The sequence below is a fragment of the Nomascus leucogenys genome, chromosome 6, assembly GCF_006542625.1.
Source record: "Nomascus leucogenys isolate Asia chromosome 6, Asia_NLE_v1, whole genome shotgun sequence".
Taxonomy (NCBI): Eukaryota; Metazoa; Chordata; class Mammalia; order Primates; family Hylobatidae; genus Nomascus; species Nomascus leucogenys.
Window position 1 is genome coordinate 112,965,224 of NC_044386.1, and position 18,675 is coordinate 112,983,898.

At 38.8% G+C, this 18,675-nt stretch overlaps 1 protein-coding gene across 1 annotated transcript in view; it reads left to right on the forward strand.

Moving 5' to 3' along the window:
• The window catches only part of MCTP2 (multiple C2 and transmembrane domain containing 2), a 257,936-nt gene that overhangs the window by 100,797 nt on the left and 138,464 nt on the right, over positions 1-18,675 (forward strand). The window contains exons 5-8 of the mRNA XM_030815066.1: positions 5,988-6,130; positions 6,903-6,979; positions 7,516-7,627; positions 11,840-11,875. Coding sequence (XP_030670926.1) covers positions 5,988-6,130; positions 6,903-6,979; positions 7,516-7,627; positions 11,840-11,875 — 368 coding nt within the window. The remainder of the gene's footprint in view (positions 1-5,987; positions 6,131-6,902; positions 6,980-7,515; positions 7,628-11,839; positions 11,876-18,675) is intronic.

An 18,675-nucleotide genomic window follows, 5' to 3' on the forward strand; every position in this document is an offset into this window, starting at 1 on the left:
AGAAAGCAGGTAAATAATACTGTATAAAGACTGATCCCTTTTTGTGATAAGTCTACATTGAAGCATATAAATTCTAAGTACGTATCAGCTTATTAAGCTTTTCTAGATGGGAATAGTTTTTCTTTTTTAAAAACTTTTTTTTTTAACCATTGCCATGAGTTATATCAAAAAAAAGCAAAGAGAAGTTGTTTGTAATTAGAGCTGCATTATAGGTTCATTTTATTTGCATATTAACAATTGTTCTTGAGCCATTCAATGTGATATTGACTGTTTCTGTTCACCATTTGTGCTAGTACCAGCCATGTTCTTCAATAGCACTCTCGAGGTGGTAAGAGTTCCTAAAAATGATAAGTAAAATCAAAGGGAGAACAAAATCTTCAAATTCTATAGTTCTTGGTGACTCTTTCCTGATGATAGACTTGAGTTGCCATGGGTCCTTACTGAGCTGCCTGTTATTTTTATCAATTGTATCTCGACAGTGCTCTGAAATCGTCAGTGAATACGACAGTAGGTAAGGAAGCAGCCAGTCCTTATGAGAACTTAGTGATTTTTAGTTTTTATACAGCTCTTTCCTTCTAGGACAGCTCAGATTATTTTATAGAAATGTTCCCAAATCACACAGAATCCCTGTGAGAAGTAAGTAAGATAAGGAATTTTCTATCAAACTTAAGAGAAGATGATACAAATTTCACACGTTTAGAGGTGGCAATAGAAGAAACTACAGAAACAAATTAGTGTACATTAACTTGGAAAATTAAAGTAAAATAAATGAATAATTTCTGCTGCATGCATTGTCATACACTCTTCCCCTTTATAACTTCAGTAGTGATACTAAAAATAGCACTCGTGAGGCATTCTCAGCAAATGACCGAAGCCTGTTATCATTGACGTGTATTGGATCATTCAGTTCTCAAAATGATCCCTTGAAGTTGATAGTTTTCTATCTCACAAGTGAAGATATTACAGCATAAGGAAGCTGAGTAAATGGCCCAAAGTTATATAGTTAGTAAAAGGAAGGTCTGAGACTTTAATTCACCATGTCCATCTAACTTCAAAATTTATTCATTCATTCATCACATAAGTATAATCCATCTACCAGGCATATTAGGCACCTCTGGGCATTAATCTTACCTTCCAAAGGAGCTGTGATTTGGAGAAATTTAATAACATAGGTGGTCCAAATAATGTTTTCTATATGTAAATACATTTTTAAAATATGGAGTAAAAAACTTTAAGGTGTTTTTTGATTTTGTTTGTTTAGAGAGACAGGGTCTTGCTCTGTTAGCCAGGTTATAGTGCAGTGGCATAATCCTAGCTCATGGTAAACTCTAAATCTTGGGCTCTAACAATTCTCCTGCTTCAGCTTTCTGAGTAGCTAGGACCACAGGCACATGCAACCACAACCAGCTAATTTTTTGAAACTTTTTTTTTTTTTTTGGTGGAGATGGGGTCTCACTGTGTCGCTCAGGCTGGTCTCAAACTCCTGGCCTCAAGTGATCCTCCTGCCTTGACCTCTCAAAGTGCTGAGATTATAGGTGTGAGCCACTGTATCCAGCCTGTTATTTGTCTGTACTGCATTTCTTAACATAGTTTAATATTTTACTCTATATTATGAAAGTTCTAGGCCAGGAAATAGTAAGCAGCTTTTCTAAATGGTTTGGATCACATCCCCTTTCCCGTCCACAGAGTGCCCCTCAGATGAAGTTCTATGGAAGTGCTTTTTAGGGGACTTTCTGAAACCTTGAGTAGGTCCTTCTTGTGGTCTGGTCCCAGCTTTCTCCTCAGTCCTCAACTCTCTGTTGCTATATTTTCTCAGCTACCAGGTTTCCTAGCTTTACCCTCTTTCTTCTTTATTCTAAATTATAAGCTGCTGTCAGATTTATATTTCTAAACCTTGGCTCTGAACACTTTACCCTGCTGCTTGTGAATGAACCTGAATTTCCTTCCCTCTTCGTATTAAAATAATTCCAGATGAGCCAAAGGCTTAAGTGGTGTTAAAAAAAAAAAAAAAAAAAAAGGAAGAAAGACTATAAAGTCAGTGGAAGAAAACATAGCTGAATTAATTTAAAATTTTGTACAACATGGCTTCTAAACAGGATGTTAAACTACAAAGCCATAAATACAACCTAGGTAAATTTGATGAAATAAAAATGAAAATCACTTATTGTCAGAAATAACATAAGTCTAAACAAATTCTGACAAGACTTATAGTCAATGGCTGATTGATTTCCATAATAAAGGGGCTCATTTAAATCCATAAGCAAAAGACAAAACCATGGGCCCTTCATATTCATTTCTCCAGCAGTTTCATTGTTAAAATTTTCCTCTGAATATAATCACTTACGGACTCCAAGATAATTATAGAAGGATGCCTATTGTAGTATTGTTTGTACTAGTTAATAAGATTGGAAAAGATATTAATATCCATTATTTAGTAACTAGTTACGTAAACTAACACAATGCAATGAAAATATATTCAGTTAGTTTTTTTAAAAAACAGTTGATCTATATTGCTGGTATGAGCAGAGCTCCAAGGAATGTTAGTTGTGAAAGCACGAGTCCACTAAAAACAATTCTATTTTGTTTCCTGTAAAATGCCCAAGAAACTATTTATGGTGGGTATATTAGACAAATGAGAATCCGCGAAGAGTACTAGAGATTTTACTTTTCATCCCTTTCAGAGTTGTGTGCATGTATTACTTTTCTTAAAAATTAAAAAAGGGAGAAGAGGAAAAACACCTGTATTCCTTACAGATTATTAACAAAACTCCTTATTTTGCTTTTATAGGCTGCTTGGGCCTCTGACTCATCTGTTTTTTACAACTTTATTTCTCATTATATGTTTTTCCCTCAATCTCTGGATAGATTGAAATGCATGCTCGGCACCACACCACTCTAGTCATTTTGAGTCTCCTTCCCTCCTTCGCTGTTAGAGCAGATGCCTCCTACTGGAATGACCTCCTTCTCTGCCTGTTCTGATCCACCCGTGTTTCAATTCCCATCTTCTTTATTGCAGCCTCCACTGGTACTCCAGCTAGAACTAATTTTCCCACCTATGAGCCATCTTCATTCCCAGGTCCACTTCTGTTGGGACACTTCCTTCTTGGACTTTTTGTTATATTTCTGGGTTGCCTGCTGCCCCTTAGGTGAAGAAGAGCAGGATCTGGGATGGATGCACCTTGTAACCTCCTGGAGTGCTCAGCATGGAGCCATGCTCAGAAATGGCTGGAAGCTGTTTGTGGCACATTAGCATGCCTGACAGATGCAGCATCGAGGGAGACATGATGACCCATAGTGTCAGTGGGCAGGGGTAGAAACAAGGGCTGTCACATGTGGTCGTTAGGAAGGGAAGTGGGTGCAACATTTTTAGAGGACTGATGACTGGCTGTTAGTTTTGCTTAGCATATATATATATATGTATGTGCATATATATGTATGTGTATATATATGTATGTGCATATGTGTGTGTGTGTGTGTGTGTATATGTATGTATATATGTGCCGCTGTGTGTTTAGAATGGAGCAGGACACTCGGGCCATGAATGCTTAACATCTCGATAGTCTACGTCGGAGGCTGACGGACTCCATCAGGTCCACATGGCAGAATTGGTGACGGCCCCAGAATGGAGGCACCGTCTCTGGACTCCTGGCTTCATTCTCCTCGCCGAGCACCACACTACCACAAGAGCCTCATTGTTTCTGAAGCTCCCAGTGAACAAGGTTAAAGTCCACCCATTCAGGTGTCATCTCATCATTTGTATAATCTGGGAGTTGCATTCCTGAGCGGCCGACCCCTTTTCAGAAGCTGCCTAGTTGAGATGTCACTTCCCTGACAGTGAGGCACTTAGGCTCAGAGAGAAAATCACAATGTGCTCCCCCTTCTCTCAAATTTTCCCTAACAATTAACGCGGCACTAACTTGACACCCTCTTTCCTTGTTTGGCTTTGTAAACCCCGGTCCCTTTTTCTATTAATTCCAGACATTAATATTTTCTTTCACGCAACTGCCGCCATTCACCCGTGAAACAGTTTGAACATTATGTAGCTGTCAAGATGCCTGGGGATTACCCAGTATGCCTTGCCTGTGAGAAACTGACACCACTGAGGCCTAGTTTTGAGATGTTTATTTTGAGACTACGCTGACAAGCATGAAGGCCTGATCCCAGAGTGGCAATTTCATTTAATTAAAGGCCTCTTTTTATTATAGTTTTCCCCCACTTTTTTATATATATATATATATATATCAGAATGATTGTTAAAGTCTGCCTCGCCAGAGGTGTTCTCTTCTGCTATAGGAGGGAGGGGGTGGGCGACTGTACTCTCACTAGTGAGCATTTCACTGAATGGCTGTGAATGCATTCATTTTTACTGTTCTCAGAACTGCCCCTGAACACGGCGTGTGTGTGTGTGTGTGTGTGTGTGTGCCCAAGTTTAAAGACTGATGGGCTTCTATTCCTATGTTATCAAACTTAAAATGTGAGATTTGACTATGTATATGTATCTATTTGCAGCTTATTTAATTTTTGTTTAAAGTTAGTACGCTTGCAATTCTGGAAAGCTGACTTCTCAAAATCATGCCTTACTTAATCTAGTAAGGCTTTTCAATCATGGCTGCTATTTTACTTCATAGCGATGTTAATTTCAGTTCAAATAGCTGGGAAATGTAGTGCATTCCATTTTCAGTAATTTTTAGTACTGGAGCTAAATAGAAATATTAAAAGGAGCTGAAAAAATAAAAGATTGAAGTAATGCATGATGGATATTAATGATTTGATAAATGTTGTGATAGAGTAGCCTAATTAATTTTTGATATAATATTCCTAGACTGTGTTGGCGTGTTGTTGCTATCAGCAATTCATTTCAGTAAATATTCTGGGGGCCTGTCTTGGGTACTGTCCAAGGCACAGGGGAGATATCAGTGAACAGACTGGGCTGTTGGTCTTTGTATGCTTATTCACTGTGCCGTGTTTCAAAATTAACTATAGTATCATAACTCCCCAAATTAGATTTTCTTTCTTTGTAGCGTTATCAGCTGGCCTTCATTTATCTCCTCATTGATTGCTCATTCATTTGTGCCTTCTTCTTCCACCGTTCATGAACAAGTGTATTCCAAGCATTGTATCATGTGACGCACATGCATGTAACACATGCACAATACATAATTCATGTATTATGTTTGCAGGCATTTTATTTTATTTTTTTTACTTCCATTGATCTGAAAAGTGTGGAGGAGGGTCTGCCATCAGCCCTTCTTTTTGCTTTGGGCAGAGTAACTGGAGGGACATTATTCATTTCTTTTGGCGTCTGTTTCAAAGCTCCCAGGGAGGAGCCAGGCGGGTCAGCCGTGTCAGCGCTGAGGCCAGCTGAGGGCCTGGCTGATGTGGAGTTCAGCTGGCCTGGCTGAGACAATGTTGGCTGCTTTAGTGCAGGTGCGGGGAGGCAGCAAAGAATGGCAACTTTGTCAATTTAATCTCTACGCCTCCAGTTTCACTTGTAGCCCCATCGTGCCATCTTTTGAGCCAGTGATTCCAGAGATTTTATTTATTATGATTATATTTTCGAGTATAGGATTCTGTTGAAGCAGCCATCTGGCTAAATGTTTGAAACTGATTTCTTTCACTTTTCACTGACTTGCTGCAGTTCCTAGGAGGGTGTGGGTTTCTTGCTAAGACTTCTGACCCTGTTAGCTTGTGCTGGTAGATTTTACTTCTTGAATTTTTGCGAGTAGTATAGGAGTGACCTACCCACAATGAAACAAAATAAAAATTACTCAAGGAGCCCATTTATAGTCTACCACTAAAGGGAAAAAAGAATCATTCATTTACCCCAAATTGTTTCATATCTCCCTCTGTCCTCCACCTCCGAGGCCTTTAATCCCTGTGCAGGGAGACAGTAGCCTGGGGAGTGGGGAAAGGATCTTTATTTAATGAAAGTCCCAGGCTTTTACATGTATTTTAAAATTCTGTCTTGTTTTGTTTTTCTTTTAAAGGCACAAGTGATCCTTATGTGAAATTTAAGCTGAATGGGAAGACGCTGTACAAAAGTAAAGTCATATATAAGAACTTGAACCCAGTATGGGATGAGATAGTTGTATTGCCAATACAAAGCCTTGATCAAAAGCTACGTGTGAAGGTAATCACAGATGGCTTTCAAATCTGCTCCTTTATTAAAAACATTTCTCAGCAGTTTCTCATGTCCTCTTAGAAGTGAACCTGCCAAAATTAATTCTTTTATTAGGACAGATTAAAAGTAATAATATAGAAAAAATTCCTCATACTGTTTGTTGAAACTGTTTCTCTTCAATCAATGAGATACACTCCAGTGAAAATTAGAGTGAAAATAATATCTACATTGATTGTGTTTCAATCTACCAAATGTGGAAGAATTATTAGTGGTAGTGCAGTGGCGACAAGTACTAAAGCCTTTCACATTAGGAATATCTTTATACTTAATAGAGCTTCAAGCCACCAGTTGTAAGCATCAATTGCTACAACATCTGGGTTAAAACTGCATGAGTTGAGTGCAGGATGAGATTGCTATAGAAAATTTAGCAAATTTCTATTTAATTGGCAGATCTGCTCACTGTGGAAAATACTAAATTTTAATGACAGACTATTTAAACTACAGAGAGTGGTCCATTGTGCATAACATTTCAATGGATATAAAGACTGCCTTAAAAGAAACTGTTGCTGTTATTTTGATCATAGTAGGCAAAATGGGCAAGATTGAATAATTTTGTTCTCTGCATTGGCTTGACTAACTTTCTCTTTAACTATACTATGCAAAGTATTTCAAGATCTGAAAGACTGATTTCAAAATTTCCAACCTATTGCATTTGTTAATAATTTGATAAACTCGGTTGGTTTACTATAATAATGTGTTATTGACCTATGTCCTTTTGTAGGTATATGATCGAGATTTAACCAAATCTGATTTCATGGGTTCTGCATTTGTCATTCTCAGTGATCTTGAGCTTAACAGGTACCGTATTTTTACTTTTTAATTGTTATTGATGAATTTTCGAGGGAACTTACGATAATGTTAAATGGTGCTTGTTGAGGTCAAATGACAAAAACAACAAATCTGAACAAATGAAAGAGAGCTTTAAAGTGTTATAACTCTCAGTGTATTTTTAAGGATTTTTGCTTTCCAGGTGCCAAATATATTAGTCAGATGTTAAGTAGTTTATAATGCATTCTAAAGTGTGTATTGGGTTTCGTACTTTGATTTGTTAATATTCAGTTTCATTAACATAACTTAAAATTAAAACAAGTGTTTACATTTTATTTGGGTGGTAGGGGATGGGGATCAGTTAACCAACTGTTGAATTAAACAATGCCAAACAGTTTCTCTACTCTGAATGTAACTGTTTTATTTTCAGTAAATTTTGTGCTTTCTTAACATTGTGTCTAATCCTTATTCAGAGGTAAGAGATTTTACCATAAGCTCCTGATGCGTGTAGGTCAATACAGTCCTGTCAATAAGTGATAGCATTATTTGTTGCTTTTTGCTTGTAGAACAACTGAATGTATTTTAAAACTGGAAGATCCAAACAGTTTGGAAGATGACATGGGAGTGATCGTCTTAAATTTGAACCTAGTGGTAAAACAGGGTGATTTCAAGAGACATGTAAGTGGGACCTTCTATTCTTTTGAAACCACTCATTTTGTCATTTTGAAATGGTTCATTGCAATTGTCCCTTGATAGCTAGCAGATGACTGATATTTTTGCAATTACTTTGGTGGGGGAACATTTTATGGAGTCTTAAAATATCTGTTTTTTAATACAATGCTCTTCTTTAAGGAACCAGAAAGGAAATTTGTTAAGGAATTATTTCCTTTGTGTTATTAAGATGATCAGGCATACATTTGCAGCATTTTGGTTTTTTCTTTCTTCTTTTACTTTTAGCTATCAAGTTTTCCATTGGGAGTTCTTTTGGGAAGGTACAAATTTTAATGTTCTCTAGTCTAGTACATGCAAATTTCTAGTTGATACAGTACCTATCAAAGATGTCTGTAACATCAGTGAAGCATTAGACTTTGTCACAATATGATTGGGACTCTTCTTTTGAGCAAAAATGTGGATACAAATCATAATCTTATTTTATTTGGGATTATATTTTATAATTCTAAGGCTATATTAGAACAAAAGCATCTTTGATGATGACTTATTTGGAAAGTATTTTTAAAGCCAATTAAAGTACCTGCTTTTTAAGATGTGTTATAATTTAGCATGTTTATAATCCAATATAAAAATATAAAGCCTATTTATAATTAGGTCTTCAGTAATGCTTCTTGAATTGAGGCAGTGGGGTGGGTGAGGAGAATATTTTTCTTTTGACATCACTTATGCTTCTAGTTGTAGCTTTTTATGATGAAAACCATGACTGATTTACTAGTAAACTCAGAGAAAATAGCTTAAAGCAGTAGGAAAACTGTAGTGTGACTTTTCAATTACCTTTTCAAAGATTCAACTAAATATCTGCTATTTTTAATTTGAATTCCTTTTATTACTTCTTTTTAAAAAGTGGCACTGTTGACACTTGCGACCTCAATAAGAGAGATATTTTAATGTTAAAATGTCTTAAATTAATGTTGAAAATAAAAGCATTTTTTCTCATACCACCTAAAGAAGCAGGGATTTTCTTTAGCTTCTTCTTCAGCTTGACAGCATTGCTGCTGCATCTATGACTCTGGGTTCAGTGTCAGTGACACAGTAGGTGACTGGTGACTTGAGCTGGGGGCTAGGTTATAGCATGCAATCTAAATAGTTATTTATCACGTGGTTGATAACTTGCCAGCTGATATCTTCAAAAAATTTCTTATATATTCAAGGGGGTTGATTTCGCCATGAAAATAGCTGCATATTCAAATGACTGCCTTTGTGAATTTTTCTGTAGCATATTAGATTATGTTTGGCAGTAATGTTGGCACTTAAAAGATATTTAATATTGTCAAAATTTGGAGTTTTAACATAATGCCATTTTAGTTTCAATTTATTTCAAATTGCAGAACAGTTAATACTAGACACAGCTTGGAGGTGTTTTTGTAGAAGATCTCAAAGATACTGTCTTTTCAGGGCTGAAGAATAGCCATAGTTTCCTCTTAATGTAGGCCTGGTTGCCTCTGACTCCCCACCTCCCATGTTGAAGACTTTGTCAGAATGTCTGTCCACTCACTCATGTGCTTCCTTATTTTCTTTTGTCTTTGTCTTGCAGAAGCCTAGTGTACAATATATAGATTATATATACACACACAAATATATTTTTATCCCCATATATACACACACACACATATTTATCTTCTTATATATAGACAAATATATATTTATCTCCATATATACACATATTTATCTCCATATATACACATATATTTATCTCCATATATATACACACATACATATATATTTATGTCTTTATATATACACATATATATTTCTACGCATATATATTTATATATACACACACATATATATCTCCATATATATACACACACACACATATATATTTATCTCCAAATCCATATTTATTCAAGTTGGGTTTGTAAAGGTAATTGATTTCTCCATGAAAATAGCTGCATATTCAAATAGCTACCTTTGCGAATTTTTATATCCATATTTATGGATATGGAGATATAGATGTATGTGTGTGTATATATATGGATACATGTATATACACATATATACACATATATATGGATCCATATATACATATACATATATACATATATATGAATACCTATGTACATATACATATGGAGATAAATATGTGTGTATATATAACATATATACATATATAATGGAAATATAGAAAACTGCCTACTCTTATCTCTTCTGATTGGTAGTTTTTTTCCATTTATATATTTGATCAAAGAAAATTAATTGAGGAATAATTTATTCTGGGCCATGTGTGGTTATTCAGCTAACAGTGCATATTGGGAGCCTTGGGGTAAAATAGATTATCAGAATCTTTGTTCTTTTCATTGAGTCTGAGTTAATATTTAAAGAGATTTTTATATTGGGATTTTAAGTGAGAATGACTAGCACTTGGGACTGGAAATCAGTAGATTATTTGAGTGAGATAATTTGTTTATAAATTTCCACTTTAATTTAAACTCTGGTGGAGAGATTTCAGTTTAAATTCTCAGTTTTTTTACCCCTTTTTCTTCCAATCATCTTTGAGGTAGCGCTTGTTGCTTAAGAACCAAGCTGACAAAAATCTCAGTATGTGCAAAATGTTTATGAATTTACTCTTATGTCCAGGGACTTAAATGTGTATGAGAATGGTGCAGGCAGAAGGGAAGACGCTGGCTGGAAGGCTGACAAACATGCTCTGTGTTCTTTTTTGTGGCAAAAAACAGGAAAAAAACAGTAGCTAAAATTATGAGCTCTGTTCTCAGACTGCCTGGGTTTGAATCCTAGATCCACCAGTGGTCTGGTTAATTCAAAGAATTTTTTAACCTCTCTAAGCTATAAATTCCTCATATATGAATGAAACAAGGATAAAAAGAGTGTCTGTTTTATAGGGTTGTGAAGATTGAAATTATCAAATATGGTGCTTGGAACTGGGTAGAGACACTCAATATATGGTCGTTGGTAGCACTGTAGGAAGTGAATAGTAGTTCTCATTTTCCATCAATTTCTTTACATGCTGTATCTCGTATAATTGTAAAAAAATATCAAATGTGTTCCTATATGTCAAAAGGCTAAATAGCCCTGTGTACCTAAAAGGTGGTAATTAATTTTGGTGGTTGGTTTGGGTGAAAATATCTGTCACTATTTCAGGAAAATACAAACAAAAACCCCTAATATTTATATCCAGGTAATAGTACCTATAACTCTGTCATATGCTGAATGTTGAACTCACAATTTCACTGGGGGACATGTAGTTAATGAAGAATATTTTTCAGTCATTTCTGTACCAACATTTCTAGTTGCTGGTCAATGCAATGTAAGTGGATTTCCCCTGAAGACTATTAATTTTCTGGTTTCTAATGTATTGGGAAGACATATTGGCAAAGTGGATCAGTCATTTACCTAAAGGTATTTTTTTCTTAAGAAAAATAGTAAATGTGGTCTGCTCAATTAGGTTTATAATTGAGTTGTAATCTCCCAAATTTATCCAAGTTGTGACAACCAGTTAGCTGGTTAACCAGCCACAGTAGAGCTTTGCAGTACTGAATGGTGACAGGAGTAATGAGAGGGTTTTGCTTGGAGAGAATTTGTAGACAAAATTCAGCAGCCTTAGCATGACAGAGGAGAGATCAAAAGAGAACAGTGGTGAAGTTTCTTGCTATTTAGAAATTTTTTCCTTTTCCTTAGATACTGCATTAGCACATTTTCTTAATTATGCAATAATTATTCATATTTTTTCTAGTGTTTTGAATATTGAGATTTACTCAAAGTAAATGGAATTATTTTTTTCTAGCATCTAAAACTATAGAAACCTAAACATCAATTATCAGTGGTCATGAATTTCTTAAACATTTTTATAATATCTGAGTAGTTTAAGCAGAAGAAACCCATTTTTTTAGAGAGAAAAATATGGTGTTTTAAGATAATTTTTAAAAATGTACTTCTAAAGATCGAACAGTATTTTTATGTCATTGTTTTTTCATACTGAATACTTAGAGAAAATGATGTAACACAACCACATACATGTGACTGTTTGTTGTTGTTTCTATTTTCTTGCTCAAATGTGCTTTCTCTATAACCTCAGAATTTGGATGTTACTTATCTGAATGTAACCTGGACCATCTAACCTAATATAATTACATTGATAATGATTCTATTTTCCTCTGTTTTATTTTGCCATTTTCACCATTCCACGGATACAATCTTTAGCGTTGGTCAAATCGGAAGCAATTAAGTGCCAGCAAGGTAAATATACTTTTTTTTTTTCCTGTAGATCATTTGGTTAAAAACTTTGTAGCAAACACAAACGACTACGTGATAGATACTACCCAATCTTTACGTCAAACAGAATTCTTTTCCTCTTACTGCTGTTACGAATAAGAAAACAACCTTCCGTTAAAAATTTTATTTAATAAGGGTATTGCCAGATGTTTGAGCTGACTCTTGTTTTAGTGGTGACATTTTATATGGACCGGCCATGTTAGAGTGTTACACTTCATTAAGCTTGGATTATTTAGAGTTTAGCATGGTTAGATTTAGTCCCTTTAGGAAGTTATTTGCCACGAGATGGAAACTAGCATCGGTGTTGTAGGGGCAATGTAAAGGTTGAAAGAAATATGTGGTATACTTTTTACGTCTCTTTAATATCTTTTGAAAAAGCCGTTTATAATTTTTTGGTAAAATTTCCTTTAAAGCTTTCTCATCAATTGCTGCTTATTTATTTTTTACATTGATAGTATCTTTTTAAGCAATTATACATTTCAGTCTGATTTATAAAAGGTGCAAGAATGCATTATTAGTTTATGAAGTTATTAAAGTAGCCAATTGTAACATAAATGACTAAATGTGAAAATTAGTGTAAAAATAAACACAGCAAAAAAGTATTTATAACTTAATTTAGCAGTACTGCTACTTTGTAAGGAGAAATAACAACAAAATAATTCCTATGAAATGATGCAGTATTTGAGACTATTCCTTCAGTTTCTGAATGGTGGTGGTGGTGGTGTGTGTGATCGGAAGATGTACAGATGATCTCTATGAATGCCTGTATTTGCACACCCACATATATGTGCACACAAATACGCCAGCTCTGAGTTCTAATGTCACTGTACCTCAGTTACTTATTTCTCTACATAATAAGGAGTTTGAAACTGGGGCCACTGCCAGCTCAAAGACTGGAGTTTGGATGCAGATGAGAGACCGAGAGAGCAAAGGAGAGAAACAGAGAATTTTAAACTGACTTTTACTAGTCACTTAAGAAGAAAGCAAACTCTAAAATCTTGCTTTTGAAAATGCGAAGGAAACAAAGTTCTGACTCACACTTACTGAAATAAGTAATACTTTGCATTATGAACACTTTAAAATAATTCTCATAAGGTGTCTTGTTACCGTATGAGTTCACTTCGTTCCCAAGACTCTGGTTCTTTTTAGTAATAAAATTAATATTCAAGAACTAATAACACGGAGCCGTGTCAAAAATTCCTTCAACATCTGCCTTATTCCTTTATAGTCACTAGAGGGTAGAAGAACATCACTTCTCACCACAGGACAAAGCCCAGCTCTCACTCTCCCATATTAAGAGTTTCTGTAACCACCCAAAGCAGTAAAGTTTCCCAGAATGCTTTGGTGAAGCCTGACAAAGCAGTATTTTCTGGTTTATTGATTCTGCTGCTGCACTAAAACACTGGTACTGTACATCAATAACCATCTTTAGTTAGGGAGCTTTGGTCTGTGGAAGGGCACTGGCAGTTTGTGGAAGAACATAAAGGCTAGAAAGAAAAATTGTGAGCTTGGGGAATATTGGAGTCTAGGGAGGACAGGAGAGGTTGTGGAAGAATGGCCAAACGAATGAGGGGGAATAGAAAGAATGTTGACGGCCTGGATAAAGTTATCAAAAATAGGAAGGAAACAGAAGATCCCGGAGAGCAGTATTTATATGTATACTTCAGAGTTGTGTCTTAGAACTGAGCTGTTTGTCTTTTTTTGCTTTTTTGCCATCATGGTATAGCTTCTCGAATTTGACTTCAGTGCAGTGGGCTCAGGGATACAATACACGCCCATCCCGAGTAGACATGTTTAATAAAATCCTAGATAAATAAAGTTCACTTTATTAATTTTTGAAAGCTACTTATGCTCTTATTCAAGGCATGCAAGTGATATTTTACTGAGAAATTTCAATTATGTTGACTTTTTGCTTCTGAGAATGTACAGTTTTAAAGAGAAAAGTCAGGTCGTGTCTAATTTGGCTTATGGAAATTAGTCACATGGAGACTTTATAGACACTTGATTAACAATCTGTAAAAGTTGTTGAAATACCCTGGTCGGCCTATCTTTTGGTATTTTCAAATTATGAGGTTCTCTTTTAGGATTTGCACATTGTATTTAATATTATGTAATAATTTAACATAAAGAAGGTTACTTAGCTCTGAGTATTAAAAATTTTACTAGTCCTAAGTAATGTATTACCTAAAAATATCATTAGCTTTGTCACCTGAATCTTTTTCTTATAATAACTTTATTCAGATAATTGCTTCTTAATGCCATAAATCTGTGATTTTGCATCATCCAAAAGGTTCCTGAATGGCCTTTGTAGATTCTTTTTTTCAACTGTTTTCTTACTATTCAGCCCTGGATTTCAATATAGTAAATACAGTGAGATTGCCTTTAAAAATAGGTTCAGGTTCCACCCAAAAGCCTTTTAAAATGGGCATTTAAATAAGAATTGGGAATTTCATTTAATAGGGTTGAATTAGACACCTAGTTCTCTTTATGTATTTACTACATACAATCTTTGGTGTGACCAGATTTGTTTCCAAGCCTTATTTCCCTCTTTTCTACTTTGTGTAACAATTCAAGAGCTAAAAAATATTAACAGTGGTTATTTACCTTATATCAAATAGTGTAATATAAAGACAAAAAAGCAGTGATAAAAAATGGCTTTGACAAATTACTGTTTGTGTTCAGAAACTGCACATATTCTGTCTCTCTCTCTCTCACACACACACACACACACACACACCCCACACACACCCCCTGCTGTTATTTGGGTGTATATAGGTGTTATGTCTGACTACAATGGCTATTTAGTTATGGATTATCCTTACTTTAGATGAATTTTCACTGAGATAAGTACATACTCTTACATAGCCTCTCTTTTGACCCTCTGTTGTATGTATTAATATGTCTGCTGTCTAAAGTAAGAAACATGACTTATACTAGTGTAATTATTTTTTCTGTATGAAATTGACTAGTAGTGCCAATTGTTGGCCTATTTGGTTTTATATTCTTTTATTTTGGTTCCTCTGTTATTGCAAAGGCTGACCTCTGCAAGACACATTCTCTAGGCACTCCTATCAGTTGGCCTCCACCTGGCTACATACACTGAGAGGACAGTCACAGCATTTGGAGGGAATCAATCTCCCTTCCCCTTTCCCTCTCCTCTCTCCCTCTCCATCCCTCTCCCCTCCCCATCCTCCCCCCTGTCTCTCCATCTGCCTCTCCCTCTCCCCCTCCCCATCCTCCTCCCCCCTCTCCCTCTACATCCCCCTTCTCTCTCTCCCTCTCCATCCCCCTTCTCTCTCTCCCTCTCCATCCCCCTCCCCCTCTCCCCCTCCCCATCCTCCCCCTCTCTCTCCATCTGCCTCTCCCTCTCCCCCTCCCCATCCTCCTCCCCTCTCTCCCTCTCCATCCCCCTCCCCTCCCTCTTCATCCCCATCCCCCCTCCATCCCCCTCCCCTCTCTCCATCCCCCTCCCCTCTCTCCCTCTCTGTCCACCTCTCCCTCTTCCCCTCCCCCTCTTCCCGCTCCCTCTCATCCCTGTCCCCCTCCATCCCCTCCCCTGTCCGCTCTCCCCTCTCCCCCCCCTCCACCCCCTCCCCCCTCCACCCCCCCCCCTCCCCCCTCCCCCTCTCCATCCCCCTCCCCCCTCTCCATCCCCCTCCCCCTCTCCATCCCCCCTCCCCCCTCTCCATCCCCCTCCCCTCTCTCCCTTTCCATCTACCTCTCCCTCTACCCCTTCCCCCTTCCCCTCTCCCTCTCCCCTTTCACCCCCTCCCCCTCTTCCCTCTCCCTCTTATCCCTGTCCCTCTCCATCCCCCTCCCCCTCCCTCCCCCTCCATCCTCCTCCCTCCCCTCCCCCTCCCTCTCCATCCCTCCCCCCTCTCCATCCCCCTCCCCTCTCTCCCTTTCCTCTACCTCTCCCTCTACCCCTTCCCCTCCCCCTCCCTCTCCTCTTTCACCCCTTCCCCCTCTTCCCCCTCCCTCTTATCCCTGTCCCCCTCCATCCCCATCCCTCCCCATCCCTCTCCCCTCTTCCCTCTCCCCCTCTTCCCTCTCCCCCTCTTCCCTCTCCCCTTTCGCCTTCCCCTCTCCCCTCCCTCTCCCCTCCCCCTCCCTCTCTCCCCTCCCTCTCTTCCCCTCCCTCTCTCCCCCTTTGCTCACTCCCCCCTCCCTCTCCTCTTTCCCCTCTCCCCTTTCCCCTCCCCCTCCTCCTCTTCCCCTCCTCCTCTTCCCCTCCTCCATCCCCCTCCCTGTCCCCTCTCCCCCCTCCCCTTCCCTTCCTCCTCTCCCTCTCCCCATCTCCCCTCCCCCTCTTCTCTTCCCCTTCCCCTCCCCTCTCTCCCTCCTCCCCTCCATTTCTCTCCTCTCCTTTCTCTCTTCTCTCCTTTCTCTCTCCTCTCTCTCTGTCTCCCTCTCTCTCAAATGAACTGCTCTGTGACCAGAGCCCAGGTGAGAACCAGGAGAAGTTTTCTGATTATCTGTAGTCATATATCTTTGGGTTGAAAAGGAGCTATTCAAAGATGCCACTTCTCTCATCTTCTAGGTAAATGCCCTCTCTCACTTGTACCACTTTCTCTAATTGAACTCACATGTCTTATTTCTGTGTCAGCCCAGGAAGTAGTAGAAATAAAACCCTCTTGCAGGAGGAAATATGGTCCATTTGAGGAATTAAAAGAAGTGTGTTGTACCTGGAATGATTCCCAAATTAATAAAGTGGTTATTTTTTATTTTTTATTTTTTGAGATGGAGTCTCGCTCTGTTGCCCAGGCTGGAGTGCAGTGGCGCAATCTCGGCTCACTGCAAGCTCCGCCTCCCGGGTTCATGCCATTCTCCTGCCTCAGCCTCCCGAGTAGCTGGGACTACAGGCGCCTGCCACCACACCCAGCTAATTTTTTGTATGTTTAGTAGAGACGGGGTTTCACCGTGTTAGCCAGGATGGTCTCGATCTCCTGACCTCGTGATCTGCCCGCCTTGGCCTCCCAAAGTGCTGGGATTACAGGTGTGAGCCACCGCGCCCGGCAATAAAGTGATTTTTGTTTGTTGTACTGTTTTTTCTTTGTTTTCATACATTCTTAACTGAATTCAAATGCCCACTCCTAGTAACACCTTTTACCTTTTTATTTTCTTGGTTAAACTCAAAAGATTGGAGAATTGGGAACTCAAAACAGCCACATTTGTCTATGTGCTTATTATACACCTACCTCTATCTGCTTGTCTGTTTTCCATCTATGATCTAATTTAGCTCATCTATCTATCTATCTGTCTCTATCTATCATCTATCTCTACTTTATCTATCAATCAATCAATCTAAATGTGACACTGCACTGACCCACTGCTGAATGGCTTAACCCTGATCCTTCTGATGCCTTATTTTGAAGTCTAGGTCAGTATTAACCTGGACAGAATGACATCTAGAGGCTTTCCTCCTTCCTGGAAGCTGTAGCCTTGTTTAGGTGAAGCTAACAATTTATCAGAACTTTCAAAGCTTGTATGTACTCCATACCAGAGGGACAGAGGGACTGTCTTCCTTAACATCTCATCAAATCTCTCCTCTCAGTGATGTTCAACTCAGTTTTGCCCCAAAACCTCTCACTGAGCACATACTCTTGTGGTAGAAACTATCCTTGGATACAAGGTGAATTAGACTTAGTCATCAGAATTGATGAGCAGGTAGGAGAAATGGAGGTATTCAAAGGGTGCAATGAGACCATTATCCTGGCCTTTCAGGTGGGTGGAGTGGGTTGGATGCTGATCTCTGTGTTGGGCTCAGGGAAGCCCTCAGATAAAAAAAGACTGGAGGCCGAAGCGGGTGGATCACAAGGTCAGGAGATGGAGACCATCCTGGTTAACATGGTGAAACCCTCTCTCTCTACTAAAAATACAAAAAATTAGCCGGGCGTGGTGGCAGGTGCCTGTAGTCCCAGCTACTCCGGAGGCTGAGGCAGGAGAATAGCGTGAACCAGGGAGTCAGAGCTTGCAGTGAGCAGAGATCGCGCCACTGCATTCCAGCCTGGGCAACACAGCGGGACTCTGTCTCAAAAAAAAAAAAAAAGAATTGGAATGAATCTCATCAAATGAGAAAGAGGATGAAATGAATGGAAACATTTCAGGATAAAATAATGTGGTGTATGGTAAGATCTCCAAACTATTTATTGTAGGGCTCTAAACAGCTTGCTTTTCAGTGTGTTGCCTGGACCAGCTGCAGCTGGTAATGGTTAGAAATCCAACTTCCTGGCTCCCATCTTAGACTTCTTCAATCAGAAACTCTGGAAGTGAGGTGCAGCCATCTTTGAACAAGCCCTCCAGGTGACTGTAAAGCACCTTCAAGTTTGAGAAGCCCTGGGAAGGACTAGAGTATAAAGAAGGATGCTGGGAATTGTAGGAGAAAAAGCAGGAGATGTAAGGAAGGGCAGGCCTTGGAGGCCATGGCTCTGGCTCCTCACCATAAGCTGATGGAGGAAGGCTGGGATTAAGGTGAGGCAAGAGAGGTGCTCTGGGTGCAAAACATAAAAGGGCATCCAGGGCCGGGCATGGTGGCTCACGCCTGTAATCCCAGCACTTTGGGAGGCTGAGTCAGGTGGATCAGGAGTTCGAGACCAGCCTGGCCAACGTGGTGAAACCCTGTCTCTACTAAAAATACAAAAAATACTCCTGTAGTCCAAGCTACCTGGGAGGCTGAGGCAGGAGAATTGCTTGAACCTGGGAGGCAGAGATCGCAGTGAGCCGAGATCACGCCACTGCACCCCAGCCTGAGTGACAGAGCAAGA